Source organism: Ceratotherium simum, chromosome 7, assembly GCF_057802395.1.
Source record: "Ceratotherium simum simum isolate JZ-2026a chromosome 7, ASM5780239v1, whole genome shotgun sequence".
Taxonomy (NCBI): Eukaryota; Metazoa; Chordata; class Mammalia; order Perissodactyla; family Rhinocerotidae; genus Ceratotherium; species Ceratotherium simum.
The window spans coordinates 57,023,213-57,049,117 of NC_141906.1; the positions used below are offsets into that span (position 1 = coordinate 57,023,213).

At 34.8% G+C, this 25,905-nt stretch overlaps 1 protein-coding gene across 1 annotated transcript; it reads right to left on the minus strand.

Moving 5' to 3' along the window:
• Nucleotides 1-333: 333 nt before the first annotated feature.
• On the minus strand, nt 334-25,867 carry LOC101390652 (caspase-13-like). The gene is given in 10 exon segments (XM_087434084.1): nt 334-394; nt 4,784-4,887; nt 12,134-12,240; nt 13,715-13,858; nt 14,983-15,217; nt 20,079-20,252; nt 20,945-21,051; nt 24,859-24,890; nt 24,892-25,180; nt 25,852-25,867. Coding segments are annotated over 9 exon segments (1,203 nt in total). The 3' UTR covers nt 334-394; nt 4,784-4,788.
• Between the last annotated feature and the right edge of the window lie 38 nt (nt 25,868-25,905).

The following is a 25,905-nucleotide window of genomic DNA, read 5'->3' on the forward strand; positions in this document are numbered from 1 at the left end:
GTGACTGCTCTCCGAGATACCATGAGAATAAAACAATAAGAAAGCAACTAGCAGAAGTCTAGAGTTATGGGGAGGAAATGAATGACTTCTATGCTAACATGTCTTAAAGGAACTCCCGAGTCACTAACTTGGGACCGTATGAACCACTATATGGCATTAGTAAAAATGCAGTTTATTCAATTAAATTCTGTCAGCTCCTCCTCTTATCTTTTATTCTCCAGACTGTCCTAACCTTCTTCCTCTGGGAAACTTTTTCACAATAAGGAACACAATAGATATCCAGTTAATTTTTTTTTTTCATTTTATTGGGATACAAAATGATTTAAAAAATTATGCTGGACTGGCAAATTTTCTTCAGGAAGTAGATATACAGGGACTAGACTCCTGTGATTTCCTGAAGAAGAGAGAGAGAAACGAGAGTAAGCGTGGCAGTAATTGTTCAGGGATAATGAACAGCTTCAACATTATCATGCCCCAAATATGTCTCTATTAGTCCAAGAAAGATAAAGGATGCAAAAAGGCATTTGTAGTGGTGTCCAGTCCCACGTTTGTATTTATACAACTCTGAGCTAGGCAGGTCTACGCATTTTGACAGGAAAAGTGATGTTTATTGTACTGGACTGATCAAATCTGTGTTAAGATAACTGATGGAATAGATACGAAGGGGAATAATTTAGGTGGGTTACTACTGAAGTAATAATTGAAGCTTATTTTAGGATAAAAATTTGAAATGTGTTGTTACATTTAAACAAACTAAAATACCTCTTTTGCTAAATATAATAAACTTATTTATTGGTGTAAGTAAGTGAATTTCTGAGTCTATACTTGCGGTACATATTTGGAAGAGTTTTGACCAGAGAAAGTTCAGCTTAAGTGTTAGCTTAAATACTTGAATGAGTGACTCATCCAAGATTCTATGCATGGAATTTAATTTAACAGCCTATGAGCTGCATTGTGTAACGTTTGAATGAAATCATTGAAATCACTATCAACATAAGTGAAGGCTGTATGCTAGTGTGCCTCATGCTAGCAGCAGATCAATCCTAGTTATTGATATCTGCACACTCAGTCAACCAAACAACTGGTTTCACCATAGTTATTCCTATGTTCTAAATTAGGGTCATCTCTAGTGATGGATACTCAATGCATATGTTTGCTTGGATTAGTATACGGGGATTAATACTTACTTGAAAATTGGCGCACTATCTATAGTTAAAACTTGCCCCTTGCATTATAGAAAATATCCTTTGCCTTGTTTACCTTTGTTTATTTTTAATTAACTTTACTGTGGTATAATTTGAACACAATAAAATGTACCCATTTTAGGTATAATGTTCAGTGTGCCTTGCCAAATATACATATTACTAAAATCTACCTACAGAATATTCCCATTATCTTAACGAGTCAAATTGCAGTCAATTGCACCAACCACAACCTCAAGGAAACCACTAATCTAATTTCTGTCACCATGGATGAGCTTTGCTAGTTCTTTATTTGTAAACAAATGGAATCATATGGTATGTACTGTTTGCATAAGTGTTCTTTTGATTAATAAAATATTTTGAAGAGTTTTCCACTTTGATGCATGTAGAAGCAGTTCATATCTTTTTATTGCTGAGAAGAATTATGCTTCTATAAATATATAACAATTTATCTATTCACGTGGTGATGAATATTTGGGTGACTTGTAGATTTTGGCTGCCATAGTAATATTGTGGCTTCCATTTACAGTTTCCTGATTATTAAAGTTGTTCAACATCACTTCATGTACTTCTTAGCCATTTGTCTATCTTCTTTCTTATAGTGTCCAAATCATTTGCCCATTTTTTATTGAGTAGTTTGTTTTCTTATTGAATTGTAAAAAGTATTCTTCAAATATTCTTGATACAAGACCTTTGTCAAATACATGTATTATGAATATTTTCTTCCAAGCTATTACTTGCTCTTTAATTTTCTGAATAGTATCTTGACGAGCAAAAGTCTTTAATTTTACAAAGCCCAATTTATCTTTTGTTCTTATGGGGTCTGTGATTTTTGGGTTGTGTGCTGTCAATTTGAATTGTGTCTCTTTCTGTCCTTTGACTTTATCATACCTATATCTTTACATCGAAAGTGTGCTCATTTTAGACAGCACAGAATTGTGTTTTACTTTTTTTTATCTGATCTATCAGTCTGTCTCTTTTACTCAGAGTGCACAGATAAATTATAATTGATTATATTTAAATTATAAATTTAAGTTATATTTAATATAGTTCAGTTTAAATCTGACATTTTGCTAGTTGTTTTCTATACGTCTCATGCGTTCTTTTTTCTGCTTCCTTTTGGATTTGTTGAGTATGTCTGTTTAGTATTTATTTAGTTTCTTATTAACTATATCACTATTTTTTAGAAGTTGCTATAGCTTTTACAATACGCAATTTTAATTTATTACAGACTACCTTCAAATATTATTCTCACATATAAGTAGCGTACAATGATATACTTCCATTTTCTCTCCCATTCCTTGTGTTACTGCTTTCATACATTTAAATCTTAATATAAATGCCACAATATATATTTTTTACTTTAAACAATTATCTTATAAAGAAATTTTTTAAAATGAAAATGAAAAGCCTTTAATAAATATGGTGCTTGTCATTCTGCGGATCTAAGTCTCCTTCTGGTGCCATTTTTCTTGCACCTGAAGAACGTTATTTTCATTATCATTTCCTTTACTTACTATAGTTCTAATTTGTTAGCTCTCTTCTTTTGCTTCCCTGTGTAAGTTTATTTCATCTTCATTTTTGAATGATATTTTGTAGTAGTGTAGGCTATCATTTTGTTTTTCTTTTAGCACTTTAAAAATTGTCATTTCATTGTATTCTGTGTTGCAATATTTCTGACAAGAAGTTTGTGGTCATTTTTATCTTTATTCCCTTATACATAATTTGTTCTTTTTCTGTGGCTTAAAAAAGTCTTATCATTAATTTTCAGCAATTTATGATGTGCCTTGAGGTTGATTTATATGTATTTATCCTGCTTAGGATTCATTGAGTTTCTTTGCTCTGTGAGTTCATAGTTTTTATCAATTTTGAAGAGTTGCTGGCCCTTATCTATTTAAATATTTGTGGTATTCCTTTGCCTCTCCTTCTAGGGATCCAATTACACGACTATTTGTTAGATCATTTGTTATTGTCCCACAGATTACTGAGGCTCTGTGTCTGTTTTTCTTTTTTTGCTCTATGCTTTAGTTTGAATAGTTTCTATTGACAAGAATTCAAGTTCATTTTTTTTCCTGCAGTTTTTAATATGCAGCTAACTACATCCAATGAATTTTTCACTTCATACATTATCTTTTTAAGCTCTTCAAATTCAATTTGGATTGGATTGTTTTTACATATTTTACTCTCTTTCTTTATAGTCATTGTTTTCTTAATATCACTAAGCCAAATTTTAATATTCTTTTAAAGTCTTTGCTAATTTAATCATCTCTTGGTCTGTTTATATTTAATAACTTTTTTTATGGTTTCAAGTAACACATTAATAATTCTTTAAGTGCATAGTAATTTTTGATGTGTTGCCAGACAGACATTGCAAATATTATATATTTGTATGTTTGGATTTAAAGAATTTTATTTATCTATCAATCTATTTATTTTTTATTGTGGTCACATTGGTTTATAACATTGTATAAATTTCAGGTGTACCTCATTATACTTCCATTTATGCATGGATTACATCATGTTCACCACCCATATACTAATTACAATCCATCACCACACACATGTGCCCAATCATCGCTTTCACCACCCTCATTCCCCCCTTCCCCTCTGGTAACCACCAATCCAATCTCTGTCTCTATGTGTTTATTTCCTGTTGTTTTTATCTTCTACTTATGAATGAGATCATATGGTATTTGATTTAAAGAGTATTGACATTGTCTTGGCAGGCACTCAAGTTTAATGTGGATCACTTTTATTATGTCATGCCTTGTTTTTAAAGTGTTGTTAGGGAAGTTATAGAGTAGCTTTTACTCCAGGATTATTTTAGTCCAACTACAAAGTGTGACCTCACTGGGATCTCTAATGGCTGTTCTGTGTTCACTGAGTCCCGTCCACGTGGCCTGGTTTGAATTCATCCAGTTGCCAGTGCTGTGTGAACTCTGTGAATTATTGACCTTACAGTTCTCAGGCAGTGGTTCTTTTCCTGGACTCTTGGTCATTCTATAAACGTGGAAATTGATATCCAGCCAAAGACTCGAGAGGACTTCTCTTTCTTGAGAAAGACTCAAGAGCTACAGAGTTCTTTCTCTGTATAGCTCTCTCACCTCTGGAATTTAATCCTTCACATTTCAGCTGCCTCAACTTCCCTGAATTCTGATCTTTGTCTCCTCAACTCAGAGAGACTGTCATATTTTGCTTGTTATCACTTCCTGCACTATATACCAGAAATTTTGTTTTGGAATAAAACTGTGAATGGTTTAGATGTAATTTTAGGGTTTACCTTATTTGTTCCTCTTCTCTTAGCAAAAGCAGTCCTGCACTTCCTGTTGTCCAATATATCAAAATATATCTTCCAATTTTTTTGCCTACTTTTTGAAATATTTGTGGCAGAAAGAAAATACTAATACCAGTTACTAGCCCATGGCCAAAAACCAAAGTTTTTTTTTTGATAGATATTAGAAGGCAATGATAAAATGATAAACACAAAATCTTGTATAGTCCATTTGAGCACAAACCATCACCACTCTGTCCCCTATTCTAGTCAATTTCCTGATTTGCTAACATCATGTGTGGGTACTTACTAATTTTAATTGTCTGGAAAAAGATAAAAATATCTGGTCATAGTTTGTCTTTCAAGTGAGGGCATCTGGGCTTTAACATCTGGTTCTTCAAATGATCGTTGAACCTGAAAATAAAAAGAAAGTTTTGGATCCTGTCTCTTGTGCAGAAATAGAACCCATTGCACCATTGGCCAACATCGTGATGATCAGGATCAAGGATATTTGTAGATATGTGAGGGAAGAATAGCTATAACAACCCTAAAAAGGGACCAATCCCTTAATTATGCTGACAACTCTCCACTGACCCCCATAACTTGATACCCTAAGTCAGAGCCTAAACTTTACCTTCAGATAAATTCCCACTGAATTCAAGACCCCAATGTTATGGGCTGAATTGAGTTCCTCCAAAATCCATACGTTGAAGCCATTATCCCTAGTACCTCAGAATGTGACTATCTTTGGAGATAGGGCCTTTCAAGAGGTGAGTAAGTTAAAATGAGGCAATTAGAGTGCACCCTAATCCAATATGACTAGTGTCCTTATAAGAAATGGAAATTTGGACACAAGGAGAGACATCAGGAATGTGGGTGCACAGAGAAAAGGTCACGTGAGGATACAGTGAGAAGGAGGCTATCCGAAAGCCAAGCAGAAAAGCCTCAGAAGAAACCAACCCTCCCAACACTTTGATCTTGGATTTCCAGCCTCCAGAACTGTGAGAAATAAATTTCTGTTGTTTAAGCCACCCAGTCTGTGGTAGTTTGTTATGACAGCAAATTAATATACCCATCAACCTCAATTATCCATTAACTCAGTTTCTGATCCCCAGAACTGAAAAAAAAGAGCTTTACTGAAGTCAAATTGACGTACAATAAACTGCACATACTTAAACTGAACAATTTGATAAGTTTTGACATATATGTATACTGGTAAACCAGCAGCACAATTAATATAATAAACCTGTCTATCACCTTCAGAAGTTTTCTCATAACCTTTTGCAATTTCTCTCTCTCCAAACTGCCCCCCCCCATTTCCCAAGCAAATAATGATGTACTTTCTGTCAATGTAAGATACTTGGTATTTTCTAGAATTTCATATAAATCATTCTATAGATATAGATTTTTTATCTTGCCTTTTTCACTCAGCATAATTATCTTGAGATTTATTCATGAAGTTATATGCATCAATAGTTTATATCTCTTTATTGCTGAGTAGTACTCCACTGTAAGGTTACGCCACTAATTATCTGTCCTTTCAATGTTCCATTTAGTTTGTTTCCAATTTTGAGCTATTACAAATATCGCTGTTATGAATATTCACAAAGTATTTTTGTGACCACATACTTCCATTTCTCTTGGGTAAATATCTAGAACAGGAATAGTTAGATCATGTGGTAGGTGTGTGATTGCCTAAGAGCCTTTTGAAATATTTTCCCAAGTGGATATGTTATTTTACATTCACACCAGCACTATATGAGAGTTTCAGTTCTCCCACACACATCCCAACATTTAGCGTGCTCAGTCTTTTTAATTTTATCCATTCCAAAATGTGTTCATTATTAATCATTTCAGTTTTAATCTGCTTTTTCCTCATGACTTAGGAGCATCTTTATATGTACTAATTTTCCATGAGTTAGTTTTCGTGTGTGTGTGAAATGTCTGTTAAAATTTTTTGCAGTTGTTTTAGTTTTATTTTTTCATAGAGTAATGAGAATTCTTTGTTTTCTATGTATTATGAATAAAAGTTTTATATATTATAAAGCTTTATATATCATGAATAAAAGTCCTTTTTATATTATGAAAAAAAATCAAATATTTTCTTCCAATCTGTAATTGTCTCTTTAATCTCCTAAATATGTCTTTAGAAGAGGACACAACTTTATTTTGGATGAAGTCAAATTTATCATTTTTAATGGATAGTGCTTTTGGTTTCATGGCTAATAACTGCATAACCCAAGGTCACAAAAAATTCCCTCCTAATTTTTCTTCTAGAAGACTTCTAACTATAGGTTTTATATTTAGGTCTTACGTACATTTGCGGTTAATTTTTGTATGTTTCTAGGGTGAACAAATGTTCACTATTTTTACATATGGATAGCCAATTGTCTTTGTACCATTGTTAAAAACACTCTCTTCTCCACTGAATTGCATTCATAATTTTGCCAAAAATCAGTCGTCCATACATGTTTGAGTCTATTTCTGGACTCCAATTTTTTTCCCAAAACTTTCATTGTAAGTTTTTTTCCAACCATACAGAAAATTTGAAAAAAAAAAACAGTGAAATAAACAATAATATGTTCAACTCCAATTATTAACATTTTCCTGTATTTGCTTTATCTCCATTTCTTTCTCCAAGTTTTTTTTGTGTAACTCCCCCTCCCCACCATCGTGCAGACTGCCACCAACCTTCATTGCTTGAAGACTTGCTATGTGCCAAGACCTATACTGGAGGATTAGTCTGCAACATTTCATTAAATCCACACCTCAATGCTACCAGATAGGTGCTACTCTTTTTCCCACTTTTATGAAAGAGACTTAGGCATAGAGATGTGTTGTTAACTGATCTTAGGGGATAAACAGTCCGTCTTTTGCCATTAAATATGATGTTAGTTGTAGAGTTTTCATAGATAGCCTTCATCCCTGTAAGAAAGTTCTCCTAGGTTGCTGAGAGTCTTTATTTATAAGAAAGGGAAGTTGGATTTTGTCAAATGGTTGTTCTGTGTCTACTGAAATGGTCATAAGGATTTTCTTTTCTTTCTTATTTTTTTCTTTATTACTCTCTCTTTCTCTTTTGTTTCTTTCTCTCTATCTCTCTCTTTCTTTCTCTCTCTCGTTTGTGAATATAAGGAATTATAGTTATTAATTTTTCAAATTTTATGCCAACCTTGCATTCCTGGGATACACCATACTCGGTCATGAGGTATTTTCCTTTTTAGATATTGTTGGATTTACTTGCTACAATTTTGTTAAGAATTTTGTATCTCCAGTCATGAGGAATATTTGTCTGTATTTTACCACTCTTATAATGTCTTTATCCACTATGGTTAGCAGCAAAATGCTGGTCCTGTAAAATGAGTCCTGAGGTATTTCCTACTTTTTAATTATCTGGATGAATGTGTATAGAATTGATATAATATCTTCCTTAAATGTTTGGTCAAATTCACAACTGAAGCCATCTAGGCCTGGAGTTTCCTTTGTGGGAATGCTTTTAAGTACAGATTTTATTTGTGTAATTTACACAGGGCTGTTCTGGTTGTTTACTTCTTGATTGAGCTTTGATAGTTTGTGTATTTCAAGCAATGTATCCATTTCACGTAAGTTGTAAAAAATCATTTACATAATGTTGTTCATTATGTTTCCTTATTATCTTTTTACTATCTGTAGAATCATAGTGATGTCATCTTTTCATTCTTGATAATAGTAATTTTTGTCACTCTTTTTTCCTATTCAGTCTGTTTAGTTTTACCAATTTTGTTAATCTACTAGAATCATCTTTTGATTCCACTTATTTTCTCTATTGTTTTTATATTTTCCAGTTTATTAATCTCCATTCTTACCTCTATTTCTTTTTTTTCTTAGTTTTCTCTTCATTTTCTCTTCTTTTTCTAGTTTCTTAAGATGCAAGATGAAGTCATTGATTTGAGACATTTCTTCTTTACTAATTCCATCATATAGTGATTTAAATTCTTCCTAAATATTTCTTTATTAGCATCTCATAGTTTTTGATATGTTGTGTTTTAATTCAAATTCAGTTAAAATTGATTTCTAATTTCCATTTTAATTTGTCCTTTGTTGTGTTGTTTAAATATATTATTAAATATTTGCAGATTTTCTAGAGACTTTCCTATTATGATTTCTAATTTGATTCCATTTTGGTTAGAGCATATTCTGTATGACTGAAATCATTTTAAATTGATTAAGACTTGTTTTATTGTCCAAAATATGGTTTATTTGGGTAAATATTTCATCTGCACTTGAAAAGATTGTGTACTCTACTATTGTTGATTGGCATGCTTTATATATACCAATTGGGTAAGGTTGTTTGGTTATGTTGTTTGTATTTTCTCTATCCTTGATTTTCTGTGCCCTTGTTCTATCAGTTGTTGAGAGAGGGGTAATGAAATCTCTGACTTTAGCTGTGGATTTCTCTGTTCCTCTTTGCAATTCTATCCATTTTTGGTTCCTACATATTAAAACTGCGATTAGGTACCTAAATGTTTAGAATTTTTATGTCTTCCCCATGAATTGATCCCATAATCCTTATACACATTTTTATTCCTGCTAATATTCTCTGATATAAAATTTATTTTATCTGAATCTAATAATCTATTCTAGGTTATTGTTGACTAGTGTTAGCTAATTTTTTTTATCATTTTACTTTTAACATATTTGTCTCACTATATGTAAAGTGTGTTTGATGTAGAGAGCATATAGTTGATACTTTTTTTAATGCAATATCACAATGTTTAACATTTAATTGATGTATTTAGACAATTTACATTTAATATGATTATTCATAAAGTTAAGTTTAAATCTGTCACATCACTATTTTTTAAAATTTGCATTATCTGTTTTTTTTTCCCCACTTCCCAGTTTTTCTGCTTTCCCTTGGATAGAGTACTGTTATGACTTTGGTTTATGTCCTTTGTTGGCTTATTAGCTATAATTCCTGATTTTGTTCTTTTAGTAGTTAATTCAGCGTTTATAATATAAAACTTTTACTTATCACAGTCTCATCTCTCATCTCACGTATTATTTTTATTACACCATCAATTTTCCTTTAAGGAGTGTTTTTAAGAAGAAAATGTGGAGATATATGTATTTGTCCATGTAGTTACCATTTCCAATACTTTCGTTCCTTTCTGTAGATCTATATTTCCATCTGTTGTCATTTTCCTTCTGCCTAATTCACTTTCTTTAACATTTCCTACAGTACAAGTTTGCCAGTGATAGAATATTTCAGCTTTTATATGGCTTAAAAAGTCTTTACTTTTGTTTATAAAAGATATTTTTATGTTTTTCTCATCTTAGAATTCTAGGATGACTTTTTCTTGCCTTTCCTGGCTGTTTTCTAGCATGAGTTGTTTCTGATAATTAATCTGCTTGCCATTCTTTACTTTGTTTCTTGTCATACTTTATTGTATGTAGTATGTCTCTTTTTTCTCTTTACTTTTAGAATCATCTTTTTATCAACAGTTTAGAGAAATTAGACTCAGATGGGCCTTGCTGCATTTTTTTCCATTTTCTTTAGTACTTCAAGCTTGTTGCCCTTCTTTAATCCATGGGTTTATAGTTTACATTATATTTGGAAAAATTTTGACCATTATTTCTTCAAATATTATTTTGTTCCTTCCTCTTCAGGACATCATTTACACGTATCTTAGGCCTTTCAAATTTGTCTCACAGCTCGCTGATGATTTTTTTATTTTTTATTTTATTATTTTTTTTTTGTTCTCCATGGTTCATCTTGTATAGTTTTTTCAAGATCATTAATTTTTTCTTCTACAGTATCTAATCTGCTTTTAATTCCATCCAGTATTTTTTTAAGCTCACACATTCTAGTTTTCATATCTTAAAATACAATTTAGATCTTTTTATATCTTCCATGACTTTACTTAACTATTTGAACATATGGAATATTGTTACAATAACTGTTTATTGTCTTTTTCCTAACATCTATGCCAGTTATGGTTGAGTTTTGATTGATTGATTATTCTGCTAATGGTGGGTTTTATTTTCCAAAATCTTTGCATCCCTGGTAATTTTTATTGGCTGTTACGTATTTTGAATTTTATATTGTCAAGTGCTGAATATTTTTGTATATATTTTTATGCTTTGTTCTTGGATGCATTAGGCTACTTGAGAACAGTTTGATCCTTTTGTGTCTTGCTTTTAGATCTGTTAGAAAGGATGAGTGAATTGTTTATTTCAGGGTTCTTCATTCCCTACAACTTAGGCAAGACCCTTGCGAGTAATCTGCAGGCAAATTATGAGATTTTTCCAGTCTGGCTGGTGGCAATAGGCACTAGCCCTGGCTCTGTATGAGCACCACAGTATTGTTCCCTCTAATCCCTCAGGGTAGTCCTTTCCCCTGACTCAGTAGTTTCCTCACACACATGCTGAACAGTCCTCTGCTAAATACTTGACCTCGGAAGATGTCCAGAGTTCTCTCTCTCTGGAGCTTTCTCCTCTTTGATATTCTGTTCTATGAACTCTAACCACTTTGCTCTCTCTGGACTCTCAGTTCTGTCTCCTTAATTTTAGGAGGCTATTAGATTCTGTCTTCCTGGGCTGTGGCCTGAAAACTCTCAAAATAGTAAGCTTAGGTAATTGTAGGGCTCAGCCTTGTTTGCTTCTCATTTCTCAAGATCAGTGTGCTTCATTGTCTAATGTTCAGGGTATTGAAAACTGTTGCTTCATATACTGCGTTTGTCTTTTTTTTTTGGTTTGTTTGTTTTAGACGGGGTGTAAATCTAATCTCTGATAGGCCATTTTGGCTAGAAGCAGAAGTCTCTGACCCCTACATTTTAACTACAAATTTTCACCTCAAGGTTTATGCACTGGAGACCCTAACCTTGGAGATTCTCTCCTTGAATCCTCATTAAGACCTAATCCTTTCAGTCCTCTGAGATTTCCATCCCAAATTTCTTGTGTTCCTTATGATCTTACCTCAGATTCTTTTTTCACTCGTTCCCCACTCCCTCCTATCTCTCCTTCATTGACTAGTAAATACTTTTTATGCCAGTCAAGAACACACACAAATTGCCCTATTCCACTAAACTTTCACTTTACAGATGACCATATCTATCATAGAAATTTTCCTTTATTCCCTCTCACAAAACCCTGTTATTCTTTTCCCTAGAAATTGGAAATGACATATTTTTGAATAATGTGACTTTTACTACCTATGTCTTCTACAGGAATATTAGCTATGACAGCAGAGACTCTGCTCTTTTTTACTGTTTTATCTGCATCAGGCAGCCCTAGTTCTTATTTATAAAGGAAATCAATAAATATTTATCAAAAATAAATTTTTATATCAAAATTTTTTCCATAATTCTGAATATTTAAGTAAATGTTGTTCCATGCCATGTTATCTCCATAGATTATATTTTTCTCTACAAATATTCTGTACTCTATATTTCTTTCTATCTCTTTCTTTATCTCCCAAATTTTTAACATTTTGAATACAGAAGTTCAGCATGTATTAACTTTCTTTGTCTACCAGAGCTTAGTACTTTGGAAACAATTCAAATTGTGCCACAGTGCAAATAATATCCTATCATTTGTTTAAAATATACAGGTGGGTTATCATACATATTTATTTTGGCTTGTATGAACAAATAAATAGTGTAACATATAATATGGTACTTACCTTCACAAATATATCCATCAGGTGACAACACCAAGAATATTTTTGAACATAATTTATGAGTTGTGTGATGAAGAGAGAACCACTTGCACTTCTCCAAGAAACACTGTCTGTGCATAAAGGAAACGATAAATCTTGAGTTACAGCCTTTATCCTTTCACAAAAGTCATAGATTGTAAGTATCTCTAGACAGACTTAAGCAAGTAGGAAAAATAAAGACTCATATTTCTGTGCTTGACTTTATATACAAAGTAACATGGTGAATTTAGAGTGAAGCCTGAGAGACATCATGTAAAAGTTATAGCATCACAGATGGGGAAATAGAGTTCTAGAACCATATTTCTATGGTTCAAAATGTAGAACAGATATGTTTAAATTGATACTATAGATCACATTTTCTAACAAATATTCTCTGACTTAATCTTGAAAATTTTCTCAAGGTGGGGCAGCTACAAATTGATGGAGAAGTTATTGAACCCACATCTGTCTGGCTCAGAAGATGCTTCAATACCACACCATTGATTTTCTCTTCAGGTAACAGGCCAGCCAGCAGGTAATCCTGAGGGGCTTCTCTCTGAGTTAACACTGGTGATCCAATTCCTAGATTAGTCACGGACAGAGAATGCTTTTGCTAAGGCTGCTAAATTCTGGTTTTTTAGTAGCTCATTTCTGGGCATAAAAGTCTACCTATTTCTGACTTTGCAATCGTTCAAGGTTGTAAATAATATAGCCTCTCTATTGTTTTTGTTGGTTTAGCTAAAATAACCTAAACTTCAGAGTTGAACTGACTTGGATTCACATCTGGCATAATACTACCAGTGTTTATTCAGGCAATTTATACGATTTTTGTGAGTTCTAGTTTCCTTATCTGTGGGAATGAGATAATAGTGTTTACCTGACAGACATGTGCTAAAGATTAAATAAGAATATATACATATGATATATAATTAAATAAATAATACATATTAAGTAAGAATAAGCTTTTGCTTGAGCATTTTAGAAATTCTGTCTGCCTTTGTCCAGGCCTGAGAATTCTCTTCTCTCTGCTATACTATCTTCTTTTTCAAATTATATCACCTTAAATATGGTGGTTTTGGAATTGATCCTCTAAAGCTCTTTACTACCCCTACATTGTAATCTCACTTTACCAGGTGCTATTAATTATTTGATGATCTTTTAACAATATTTCATACTTAAACTTCTCATTTTCTGAACTAGAAAATACACTTTCTGCAGAGGAGCTCATGTCTTCTTTTTCTTTTAAAAATGTCCTCAGCAGTAAAAAGAATGCTATGATGCATAGTAGACTTACTAAAGCAATACTGCTGTATGCTTACTGACTGATCACTTACTTAGAGGATACGGAAGACTGGCGTCTGAGCGGATGTAAATGTAGAAGGAGACTCGGTGACGATAAAGAAGCTATAAAAGAAGATTATAGAAACTTGGATGAGCTCTCTATTCTTTTAAAAATGCCTTCCAAAGACATTTAGTCTGTGTTCTTTCCTGGGATTATGGGCCAAATCGTGTAGGCAGGCAGGCCTCATCCCCACAAATCCCTGCCTACAAATGAAAGACACATACGTGGGGTTGAGGAGCAGAAAGCAATGAAATCCTTCTCCATGTAGGTCTTGTGGACACCATCGTCCTCTAGGTCCTCTGGGGACTGTGCAGAACTGTCTGCTGAGGCTGCTGGCGAGTCGCTGACCCACAGCTCTCCACTGTTTGCTGAGGAAACACCGTCCTGTCACATTATTCACTGCTGAAGCTATTTTACCAATCCTTTGACGCATAAATAAATAGGATATCCTTTCATGAAGGTGTGCCAATTCATTGCACACACACACACACACACACACACATACAGTTAGGCTTAACACAACTTTATCTCTACTCACATCTAACAAGATATCAATGAATAGCAACCACCATCTGAAGCTGGAAGGTACCTGTTGTTTAGGGGCAGTAATGGTGCTGAAAACTACTATCAATTATTCCTAAGTAAAGCGAACAGTTTGGGGTTTAACGATAGCAAATTAACCACAGTGCAAAGTCAAGGAAAGGACTATCTGCACTGTTCAACAACAGAAGCAGGATTCCAAAACAGTCTTTGCATTCTTTTTCCTTTTCCATTGCTGCTGCTTCCTTCTAAGCCATCCTCGAAGTGATATAATGTATTAAAGCTTGAAGTAAAATACTTATGGGAGAAAGCAATGCCATAATAATTTGGTTTTGGTTTATGAGGTATAATTTACATACAGTAAAATTCACCCTTTTCAGATGTACAGTTTAACTAGTCTTGATAAATATGGGCAGTCATGTAACTACCACTGCAATTAAGATACAGAATAATCCTTCCATTCTCAGCCCCTGTCAATCATTGACCTGATTTTGTCCCTATACTTTTAAGATTTTCCTAATGCCATGTAAATGGAATCATATAAAATGTAGACTTTGAGGTCTGGCTTCTTTCACTTACTTAGCATTGTATTAAATTCGGATCCTTCACTATCATGTGAAACATTTCTCAGGTCAAAGATCATAAAATTTTGATAAGCAAATGTTGAAATTAAAGCCATTCCATGCCACCATTTTAATAATTTTACACAAAATTTATTTAGAGTTAACAATATCATCATCACTTACTGTGGTTCACTGAGACTGGATGGCAATTATATTTAAGTTGTCTATCAATTTCTCTATTGTTACCCCTAAGTATTTTTTCCAAAGAAATCTATTTGGTATAATTGCACTAAAGTGAGGGACAGGGTCATTTTCACTAGATATGAAACACATAGTACAACCCTACATGACAGGCACCTGCTGGACCTCTGGACCCCCTCAGAACTCACCTCCTCTGCAGGCCTGGATAATGATGACCTTGGGTTTATCCTTAAGGTGGGAGCAGTTTCGATTGTTGAAAATCTGGAATATGGTGTCGTAAGATAGCACATCTGGTTTTTCATCACTATGCATAGTCCCACATATTCCATCCAGGATGCCATGAGACATGAACACCAAGAATGTGCTATCTGAGGACCTGTGCTCTGGGCGGGCAGCAAAACTCCTTAGCATTAATTCCATGGCCTGAAAGAGAGTAAACCTTTAAACATCACATCACAAGACCCATACATTCTACCAGTAATGCTTTGAGCAATAGAAAGAATAAATGTAAAGTGCCTGACACTTTACAGTGTCCAATATACAGAAGGTGCTCAGAAGTGGCCATTGTTATTATTATTTTGTTGTTGTCGCTGTTGATGTCATACAATAATTTTGACAAGTATTTCACAATATACATAATATTTATCATTTTAACTATTCATAACTGTACAATTCAGTGGCATTAAATATATGTAAGGTGTTCTATAAACATCACCACTCTCTATACTCAAAACTTTTCACCCTCCCCAACAAAATCTCTGTACCCATTAAACAATAACTCCTTCTGTCCCCTTCTCCCAACCTGTAGTAAGCTCTATTTTAGTTTCTTTCTCTGTGAATGTGCATATTCTCTGTATATCATTTAAGTGGAATCATACAATAGTTGCCCTTCTGTGTCTGATTTATTTCAGTAAACATAATGTTTTCAAAACCCATTCATGTTGTAGCATATTTCAAGATTTCATCCCATTTAATGGCTGAATGATATTCCATTTTATGTATTTACCACATTTTGTTTATCCATTCATTTGTTGATGGACGCTTGAATTGTTTTCACCTTTTAGCTATTGTGAATAATGCTTCTGTGAACATTGGTGTACAAATATCTGTTCAAATCCCTGCTTTCAATTCTTTTGGATTGAAAAGAACCTATACCTAAGAGTGGAATTGGTGGGTTGTATAGTAGTATAACATTTTGAGAAACCGCCAAACTTTTTTCCACACTGGCTGCACTGTTTTACATTCCCACCAGCAATGCACAGGGTTCTAATTTCTGCACGTCTTTGCCAATGCGTGTTATTTTGTGTATGTGTGTGTTTCTTTCTAATAGCCTACCTAGTTCTTGTGAAGTGATGTCTTATGGTTCTTCTGATTTGAACTTCCCTAATAACTAATAATGCTGAGCATCTTTTTATGTGCTTATTGGTCATTTGTAAATCTTCTTTGGAGAAATGACTATTCAAATCCTTTGCCCATCCCAACCCTTTTGAGTCGGGTTGTTTGTATTTTGTTGTTGTTGCTGAGCCTTAGAAGTTTTATATCTATTCTTAATATTAATCCTTTATCAGATATGAGAATTGCAACCATTTTCTCCCATTCTGTAGATCATTTTTTTGCTTTATCGATTGTATTCTTCAAGGCATAAAAGTTCTTGATTTTGATGAAGTCAAATTTATCTATTTTTTGTATTATTGCCTATTCTTTTGATGACATCCATGAAGTTGTTTCCAAATCTGATCTCATGAAGGTTTTCTCCAATGTTTTCTTCTAAGAGTTTTATAGTTTTAACTTTTAAATTTATGTATTTGATTCATTTTGAGTTAGTTTTCCATGTGGTGTAAGGTAAGGGTCTAACTTTATTATTTTGCATATGGATATCCAGTTTTCCCAGCATTATTTGTTGAAAGACTGTCCATTCCCCCTTTGAATAGCGTTGACATCTTTGTTAAAAAACAATTAACTGTACAAGCAACGGTTTATTTCTGGCTGCTCTATTCTATTCCATTGATCTCTATGTCTGTCCTTATACCAGTACCATATTGTTTTAATTACTGTAGCTTTACAGTACATTTCAAAGTTAGGAAGTCTGAGTCCTCCAACTTATTCTTCTTTTTCAAGATTGCTTTGACTGTTGGGGCCCACTGCAATTCCATATGAATTTGACGATTGGCTTTTCTATTTCTGAAAACAATGAGGCTGTTGGAATTCTGATAGGAATTGTGCTGCATCTGTAGATCACTTTGGGGAGTATAACATCTTAACAAGATTAAGTCATGAAAATGGGTTGTGTTAACAGTTATCTAGATTTTCCTTAATTTCTTTCAGCAATATTTTGTAGTTTTCAGTATACAAGTCTTTCACCTTTTTGGTTAGATTTTTTCCTAAGTATTCAATTATTTTAGGTGCTATTGTAAATGAAATTGCTTTCCTAATTTTCTTTTCAGATATTCATTGCTTGTGTATAGAAACAAAACTATTTTTTTATGTTGATCTAGTGCCCTGCAACTTTGCTGAATTTGTTTATTAGTTCTAATAGATTTCTTGTGAATTCTTTGATATTTTCTATATATAGGATATGTCACCTGTGAATGGAGATAATTTTACCTCTTTATTTACAATTTGGATGTCTTTTATTTATTTTTCTTGTCTAGTAGTTCTGGCTAGAACTTCCATTACAATGTTCAACAGCAGTGAAAGTGGGTACCCTTGTATTATTCCTGATCTCAGTAGGAAAGCTTTCAGTCTTTCACTATTGAGTATAATGTTAGCTCTGGGTTTTTAATAATACGCTGTATCACTCTGAGGAATTTTCTTTTTATTCCCGGTTTTCTGAGAGTTTTCATCATGAAAGGATGTTGGACCTTGTAAAACGTCATTTTCTGTATCAGTTGAGATTATCATGTGTTTTTCTTCCTTCATTGTATTAATATGATGCAATACATTGATTGATTTTCTTATGTTGAAACACTCTTACATTCCTGGGATAAATCCCACTTGGCCGGGGTGAATAACCTTTTAATATCCTGTTGGATTCTATTTAATAATATTTTGTTGAGGATTTTTACATCTATATTCACAAGGGATATTGCTCTATAATTTTTTTTTTATAATGTCTTTATCTAGCTTTAGTATCAGAGTAATTCTGGCCTTATAGAATACATTAGGAAGTGTTCCTTCCTCTTCAATTTTTTCCAAGAGTTTAAGAAAGATTAGTATTAATTCTTTAAATGTTTGGTGGAATTCACCAGTGAAGATATCTGGTCCGGGACTTCTCTTTGTTGTGAGGTTTTTGATTACTAATTCAATCTCCTTACTAGTGTAGGTTTATTCTGAATTTCTATATCTTTATGATTTAGTGTTATTAGTTTGTGTGTTTCTCAGAATTTGTCCATTTCATCTAAGTTATTCAATTTGTTGGTGCACAATTGTTCATAATAAACTCTCTTATAATCCTTTTTTTATCTCTGTAAGAACATAAGTAATGTCTCCACTTTTACTTCTGTTTTATTTATTTGCAACTTCTTTCTTTGTTTTTCTTTGTCAGTTTAGCTAAAAGTTTGTCAACTTTGTTGATATTTTCAAAGAACCAAGTTTTAGTTTCATTGATATTCTCTCTTACTTTTCTATTCTACTCAGTTATCGCACTTTTCAGTTCCAGACTTTCTTTCTGCTTCCATTTCATAATTTCTCCTTATTTATGTTCTCATTTTGTTCATATATCTTATTATTGTCTTTGCCCATGCCTTCCTTTAGCTTTTCAAGCATCTGTAAGACAGTTGTTTTAAGTCTTTGTCTAAGAAGTCTGGCATTTGGGCTTCCTCAGGGGTAGTTTCTTTCCATTTATTTTGTTCTCTTGATTTTGTTCTGCTTTCCCATATACCTTGTGATTTTTGGTAAAAACTAGATATTTGAATTTTATAATGTTACAACTCTGGAAGTCAGTTTCTGACCTTACCCCAGGGTTTGCAGTTACTGTTGTTATTATTATTATTATTGTTGTTGTTTTAGTATATCTCTGTGCCAGACATTAGCCTGAGGTGAAAACTTGGTCTTCTCAGGTTTTTTTGAACGTGAGCACAGATGGTAGCTTTCTAAATTCTCTGGTATTTGCAGCTGTTTTTGAATCTCCAAAAAAAAAAAAAAGGTGCAGCTTCTTTAAATCTCCTGGAAGCCCCTTCAGTCCATGAGGATTGAAACAATGGCCTCCAGTCTCTGTGCCCACCGCTCAGTGATCCAAAGCAGCAATACACCGTCAGAACACAGAACGCTGAACATTTGGAGGACAAAGTCCTTATTGCCCACTCTGGATCCATCAAGTGGCCCACTCTGGATCCATCAAGGTTGCTGTCCCCACAGCTGCCTGCCACAGGACTCGGGGGCGAGGAATGGGTAGCCACCACTGTACTCACAGCTGAAATTGACAGAAATTAACTGCAATTTACTAGCTAAGCTGTTCTCTAGAAGCTGCAAGTGTTCAAATATACTCTGGAGTTCGAAAATAGTCCATTTAGACTGTTTCCATCAGTATAACTGTTCTCCAGGTGGAGAGAGAGATGGATTCTTGGCACTTTCTACTCCTCTGTACTCCTTGACATCACTCTCCTGGGCTTGTTATTTTTTACTTCCAATCCCTAGATCCATTCCCTGCTCTTATCTTCCCTGTTTCATGGCTCTATGAATCATACCTGTTGGGCTCTCTTGTTAACAAGCTTCAAATTGTGTTTGGCTAATAGAAGGCGCTAGCAGAAGTTTGGAGGAAATCAGAGAGCAGTAGAAGAGAGGACTTAGGATATTCTACCTCTCCTCATAGCCACACACCCCAGTGTTGCCACAGTTCTGTCAGAGGCTGTGTCCTCTATGACTGCAGTGCCTTCTAGGTGAACCCCTTCTCCAGCTGTCCCCACATCACCACATTCTGGAACAAAATGTGTGTGTGCGTGTGTTTGTGTGTGTGATTCCTAAGCAAAGTAAAGTGAGCAGTTTTTGGTTTAATAATAATAAAATAATACCATAATAATGACAACACTGTGGCTGAAATATATACCCACGGGAACACACACACATACATATGTGTGTGTATGTGTATATGTATATGTGTATATATACACTGCTCAAAGGAAGTATAGGTGATTATAGATGCTAGCTTTAATTTTTTCATTTTAAAATTTAAAAAAGCGACTTCCAGATAAGTGAAATGAATGGCCCTAAATTGCAAAGCTGGTTAGTCATTAGAGGTACATGGGCATGTAGGTTTATATGTACTGCACAGGGAAGGGCCTCTTACTTTGGCTGTGAGATTCTCTTTCACATGCACACTGTAGTCCCTGTCCTCAAGCAGCCCCTTCATGCCAATGATGTCATGGTTGGACTCATCACGCCTTGGGAGGTGGTCAAACTCTGTGTTACAGATGATGAGGGCCTGACGAGTGCGGTCCCCCTTCTCTCTTATTGGATAAATCTGCAACAAAGGCAAGTTAGATGCCTCGCATTTTTTGTCACCTATCCATAGCATAGTCAGAGTTACACTCTCAATGATATGACAGCTATTTTTTTTTGCCAGAACTATTTCTTTACTCTCTCCTACTAATGGATGGTAGAAGGAGTTTCTGAAAGGAAGCAGAGGGAATGGGGAATGGCCTCTAACCCAGGGTACCATTAAAAGAGCAAAACCCGGGTGGTGAACAAGAACAGACGTGGGATCTTTATTCAATGGCTTTGTGGAGGGCACTAGAATATGTTTTCTCTTTCCTTATCCCCTCTCTTTCATTTAGGCAAACTTTATGTAATATTCAAGATCTATCTCAAGTTTTTTTAACATTAAAGACATTTTCCACCTACTTCAGTCTACACTGATCATAACTAAATCTTTATACCCCTCAAAGGGGCATTATTTTTATAGCATCTATATATAAATATACATATTTTATCATCTATATATAATGCATTGCAGCATTATTAATTATTTCATTATTACATATCTAATTTTCCTAATAGAATGAAATAGTTACCTATAATTATTTTTTAACCCTTATAGTGTATCAAGACATTACTAAAAAAGATACTCTGACTCTCAGGACCTCTGCATATTTTATATCTAGGGAATCTTTCCACTTCATTTTTCCATCCTGTTCCATTCATTGATTATCTCACCCTTCCAACCTCCTTTTCATGTAGTTCTAGGAACTTTTCAAGAGGACAAAGCTTCAGTTTGCCTGTGGGCTCTGTGGATGCTGCCTCTGTTCTTCTAGAAAGAGTTTCTGCAAGGGCTTTAAAAGACATGGCATAATTAGAGTTGTGCTATCCGGTATACGGGGTCTCTTGTTGGGCCCCATACCTTATATCACCCTAGAAAACATCACAGAGAAGGGCACTCATTCTCTTGAAAGATAGAAGAAAACTTTGTAAGAAGACATCTTAGCTTATAAGACTTATAGTTTTTCCAATATTTTCTTAGTATAGATGAATTGTGGCCAGATAAAATAGACAGGTCCTTTGTGGAGAAAGTTATCTGATTATGAGATGTACCCAAGATGCAGAAACGCATGCATATGACTCTTTAGGGAAGACTAGAAAGAGGCCTAATAAGGTTCTGTTGATCAGCCTCAATTCTTGGAATTCACTAAGAATCTCCTTTAAATCTATTCTCTTATTTAGAAGGATTGTCTGGTTAGTCCCTGAGAACAACTAGGAGAAGTGACTTTTGTTTCAGATAAGTACCTCCCTTCCTTGTTCCCACAATATACATAGATATAGACATTTGACTCTTGTTTCTTCTCGATTTCTATATAAGCTTACTTTAAAATTCTGGGTTCTTGCTTCCATTGAACAATGGTGGAAAGGTTTTTTTTGTTTGTTGATGTTATTGTTATTTTCCTTTCCTCACGCAGTGTGGAGTAGCTGACATAACAGGGCAGCATGAGGCCCACTATGGGGCTTGTGGGGGTGGTGGTGTTAGCTGTCCTTGCCGAAGACCCAGAGCTCAGAACAGAGGGCATTCTCCTGGAGCCAGTGTGCTGGGGATCATCAGGAGGGCAGATCATTTCTCCTCTGACTAGTCTTTAGTTTACTTTTGGGAAAATGATCCCCAGGGCCCCAAATGATCTCCCCAAGAAGCAAAAAGGACTGGGAAAAAGGGGACTTTTGGCTTTAGTCACTATAAACCTAGAGTGGAGTAAGAAAATAATCAAAATTAACAGTGTGCTTGATACAGTCACAAATAACAGCATTCCCATAGATCTCCAGTTTATCAGCTTAGCATCATTGGATAGAAAGACTTGTTTGTTCAAGAGTCACTACAGCTTAATAGTCATAAGATCGATTTTGGAAAGAGACTTGACTCTTCCTTCTACCACCTCATAGCCATATGAACTTAGATTACTTAATGTTTCTGTTCTTTGGTTTCCTTGACTGAAAGTGAGGAAAAAAAATAGCACCTTCCTCATTAGATTTTTGTGAGGATTCAGTGAGTTAATATGCAAGAAATGCTTAGAATAGTGCTTGCATATATTAAGCTTTATATAAATGTTATCATTATTATTGTCTAGCTACTACAAATATAACGTGGATTCAGAAAACAGTGGAATCAGAATTAGGTATTATATACGCATACGTGGTTCACATTGAATCAAAAAGTAGCAATGATCCCTGGCTGCCATTGCTCCTGCAGACTGAGGTGAGTTATTTTAGTCAAGAGTTTAGTGCTGTTTTTGATTCCTGGGATTACTGAAATCATCCTGGTGTTTAGGCCTCCTTTTTACTTTCTATCTCACTGTGATCTCATCCGGTACCATGGAGTTAAGCTGATTGATAGCTCCCAACTTTATATCTCCAGTTCTTCTGAGGTCCAGACTTATGTAATCAACCTTCTTCTTAACATCTACTCTTGGATGTATCTTGAAATTAATGCATCCAAACCTTGATACCCTCAACCATCCTAATTGATTTTTTCTCATGTTTCTGCTTCTTAATAAATGACACCATGATCCATTCATTTGACCAAGCTGAAAACCTAGAGGTCTTCCTTGATTTCACTATTTTCCTCACCTTCTATCCATTCCGTCCCCCTGATCCATTCTATCAGCATAACCTGTTAACCCTACCACCAAAATTTATTCTATGTATCAATTCTTACATCCCCACTGCTGCCCTCCCATTCCCAGCACCCATAATCTTCCGTATGGATCACTGAAGTAGCCTGAAAACTTATATCTTTATGTCTGCTCTTATCCTGCCACATTCCGTTGCCCTAATAGTGACCAGAATGGCATTTTTAAAAGGGACATATGATTTTCTCTTTTGTCATTTCTGAAGCTCATCCATTGTACTTTCTGCCCTTAGTTCAATGCCTTTGAGAGCAAAGATCCTTCCAAAATACCACTGTAAATATCCTCAAGAATAAAACTTAGATCATAATCATAGACGTCAACCAGACAATTTTACAGTGCCTCCTCTGAGGAGACACTTGGGATGTCAGAGATTTCTCTGTCCTCACAATTAATTTTGCCTTCTGGGTAACTGTATTGGCACTGAATGAAATACTCCAATGGCTCCTCATCACACTTAAAATAATATCCATGTGGCTTTAACAAGCCATTTGAGGATGTATATGATCAAGTCCCTGCCTAAACTTGAACTTCTTTCCATTCTTGCTCAGTAGTATATACATTTTTTCTATATGTTCCTTAAACACTCCATGCCTATTTTTACCTTGAGACCTTTGCATTTACTGTCCTCTCTGTGGTTTTCTTTCCCTAGACCTAGACTCGCTTTTGTCATTCATATCATAAGCATGACTTTAACTGATCACCTAATCCAGGAAGATCACCTAATCCAGGTAGCCTTCCAGTCATTTTCTATCCTAAGCTATCTCATTATCATCTTTTGTTTTTCTTTATAGCTTTTATAAATATCTGTAAACATTTTAATTATTTTTTTACTTATAATTGCCACCCCTTCCCCACTACAGTCTCAATTGCATGTGAGTCTTATTTTAAAGTTACATTTGCCGAAGGTGAAAAAGAGTCATTGGCAGTAGTTACTCAAAGCTTTTGTTGAGAAAAATGAATTAATGAACTGGTGAGTTCAAGAAATCCAGGTAAATTTTAACCTAAATTTTTTCACAAACTGAGTCTCCCACTGGCAAGGTAAGTTGCAGCACATCTCTATCAACTTAGCACAAGGCCCTTGAAATGAGAGTGAGTTTGTTCTATTAGATGGAGCATGGAGAGTTGTGCAAAGTGGGATAGAAGGTGAGACTGGAGAGGTAGAAGGTGTGCCAAGTCAAGAATTGTGGGCTTTGGCCCCAGGAAAATGGGAGGGCAAAGTGTTTCAAGTTATGGAAAGACATTGAGTACTCTATTTTGGACTCTATTACTCTGATGATTGTCATTAGTATTTACTTTCTTTCATAAAGCAAAAGCATTTGGATTTGGCACACTGAAGACAATGAGAAATGTTTCTAATATTTCTAGTTGTTAATAAAAAGGGGAGGAAGAATGATATTTTGCTCATGCAGAAGAGATGGCATGTTAGTTCTATCATTATTGAAAAACTTGAGTTATATATTTTAGGGGGCGGGGGGACATGTTGCCAGATAAATGGCTTAAAAATGTGTCTAAATCAAATAAGTAGAAAGGAGGGGAGAAGGAAAGTGCTTCTAATTTCTCTTCAAGAGCCTACATGAACCACAAAAGCCTACTGTCAATGACAAAGTAAAGGTTTTTGTCTTTTTTTACTTGGGGAGATTAGAATAAAGGCTTCCAAATTGTTTCTGTAGGGCTGAATTACTATCCTCCAATAGAAAGATACTTCAAACAAAGGGTAAAATATGGTCTAAACATGATGCAGAAAACTGGGAGAATTTTGCAGGGACAAAGGAAAAGCAAATAGAGAGAGTGGGTCAGCATGATCTGTGGCACGTGAATGGGAGTCTAAGGGTGAGTAGGTACGAGGTTAAGAGCTGATGAGTCATCTATTATCTGGCAAGTGAATAAGAAAGCAGATATTGGGTGCCAAGATACAAGGGCAAGTTGAGACATCCCTTAAACAGAATTGAACAATCTTACCTGAAGAAAATCCCAACTTTGCAAGAGTGGAGTCTCTTGCAGATATAGTCAATAAATATTTGGCTGGCATGAGACCCTTTGTGAATCACAGAGTCGATCAAGTCACGGGCCTTGTCTATAGTTGTAACATTACCCTTTTTCACTATCTCCTTCTCTTCCTGGTTCAACACATTGTTACTCGGTAAGTCTTCCAGCAAGGCATTAAGCGTGTCCTCTGATACTGAATTAACAAATATTTTCCTTTTTTCCTTTAGTCTCTTATCTGTTGGAAGTACAGAAATGTTGAGACTTATAACTATCTTAAGAAATATCACTCTGTCACCTCAATAACCGGGATTCTCTTTTTCAAGATTCTCTCTTTATTGGTTGAGTGTTTCAAAGAATGACTTATTTACTATATCAAAGGTCCCTTCCATTCTTTCTAAGCCCATGGATGCCCACTCCCGGAATTCTAACTCAGCTAAGTCAAAAGAAGGCTTTACTTATCCAAACTATTCCCCTTGTTCTGCTTTGGTGGGTTACCAGTCAGGGCCCAGGGAGCTCCACCTGTGCTGTGGCATTGAGGAATATGTCCCTGGAAATCAGAATCAGTAATGGTCACAATTATGTCATTTTTACCTCTTTTATTTAGGGACAGCTGCCCATGATGATCCTGTTTGCAGATTCTAAACTTCAGTCATATTTGGACATTTGAGCATTCAGGGAAGATCCAGAAAAGAATCTCAAAAAATGAGGTCACACACCTTCCTGGCATTTACTTTTCCCTCTGAAACACTAGGAAAACCAAGCTGAGTACCCGGTTTATGGATCCACATACCTCATAGCCTGAGAGAATACAGATCAGGGAAAAAGGATCCTATCTTTCTTTTCTAGCTAAATATTGCTCACACAAACTATACAGAGTCCAGTAAAAAAAACTTTAAGTAAGTTAATACTCTTCCCCAAATATATCTCTTAAGGACATAACCTGATAAGACAAAACAAAAACTTTACCAGCCATGGCCTCCATGGTTCTCTTCTTGTCAGGAAGGGAAAAAGCAAAGAAAA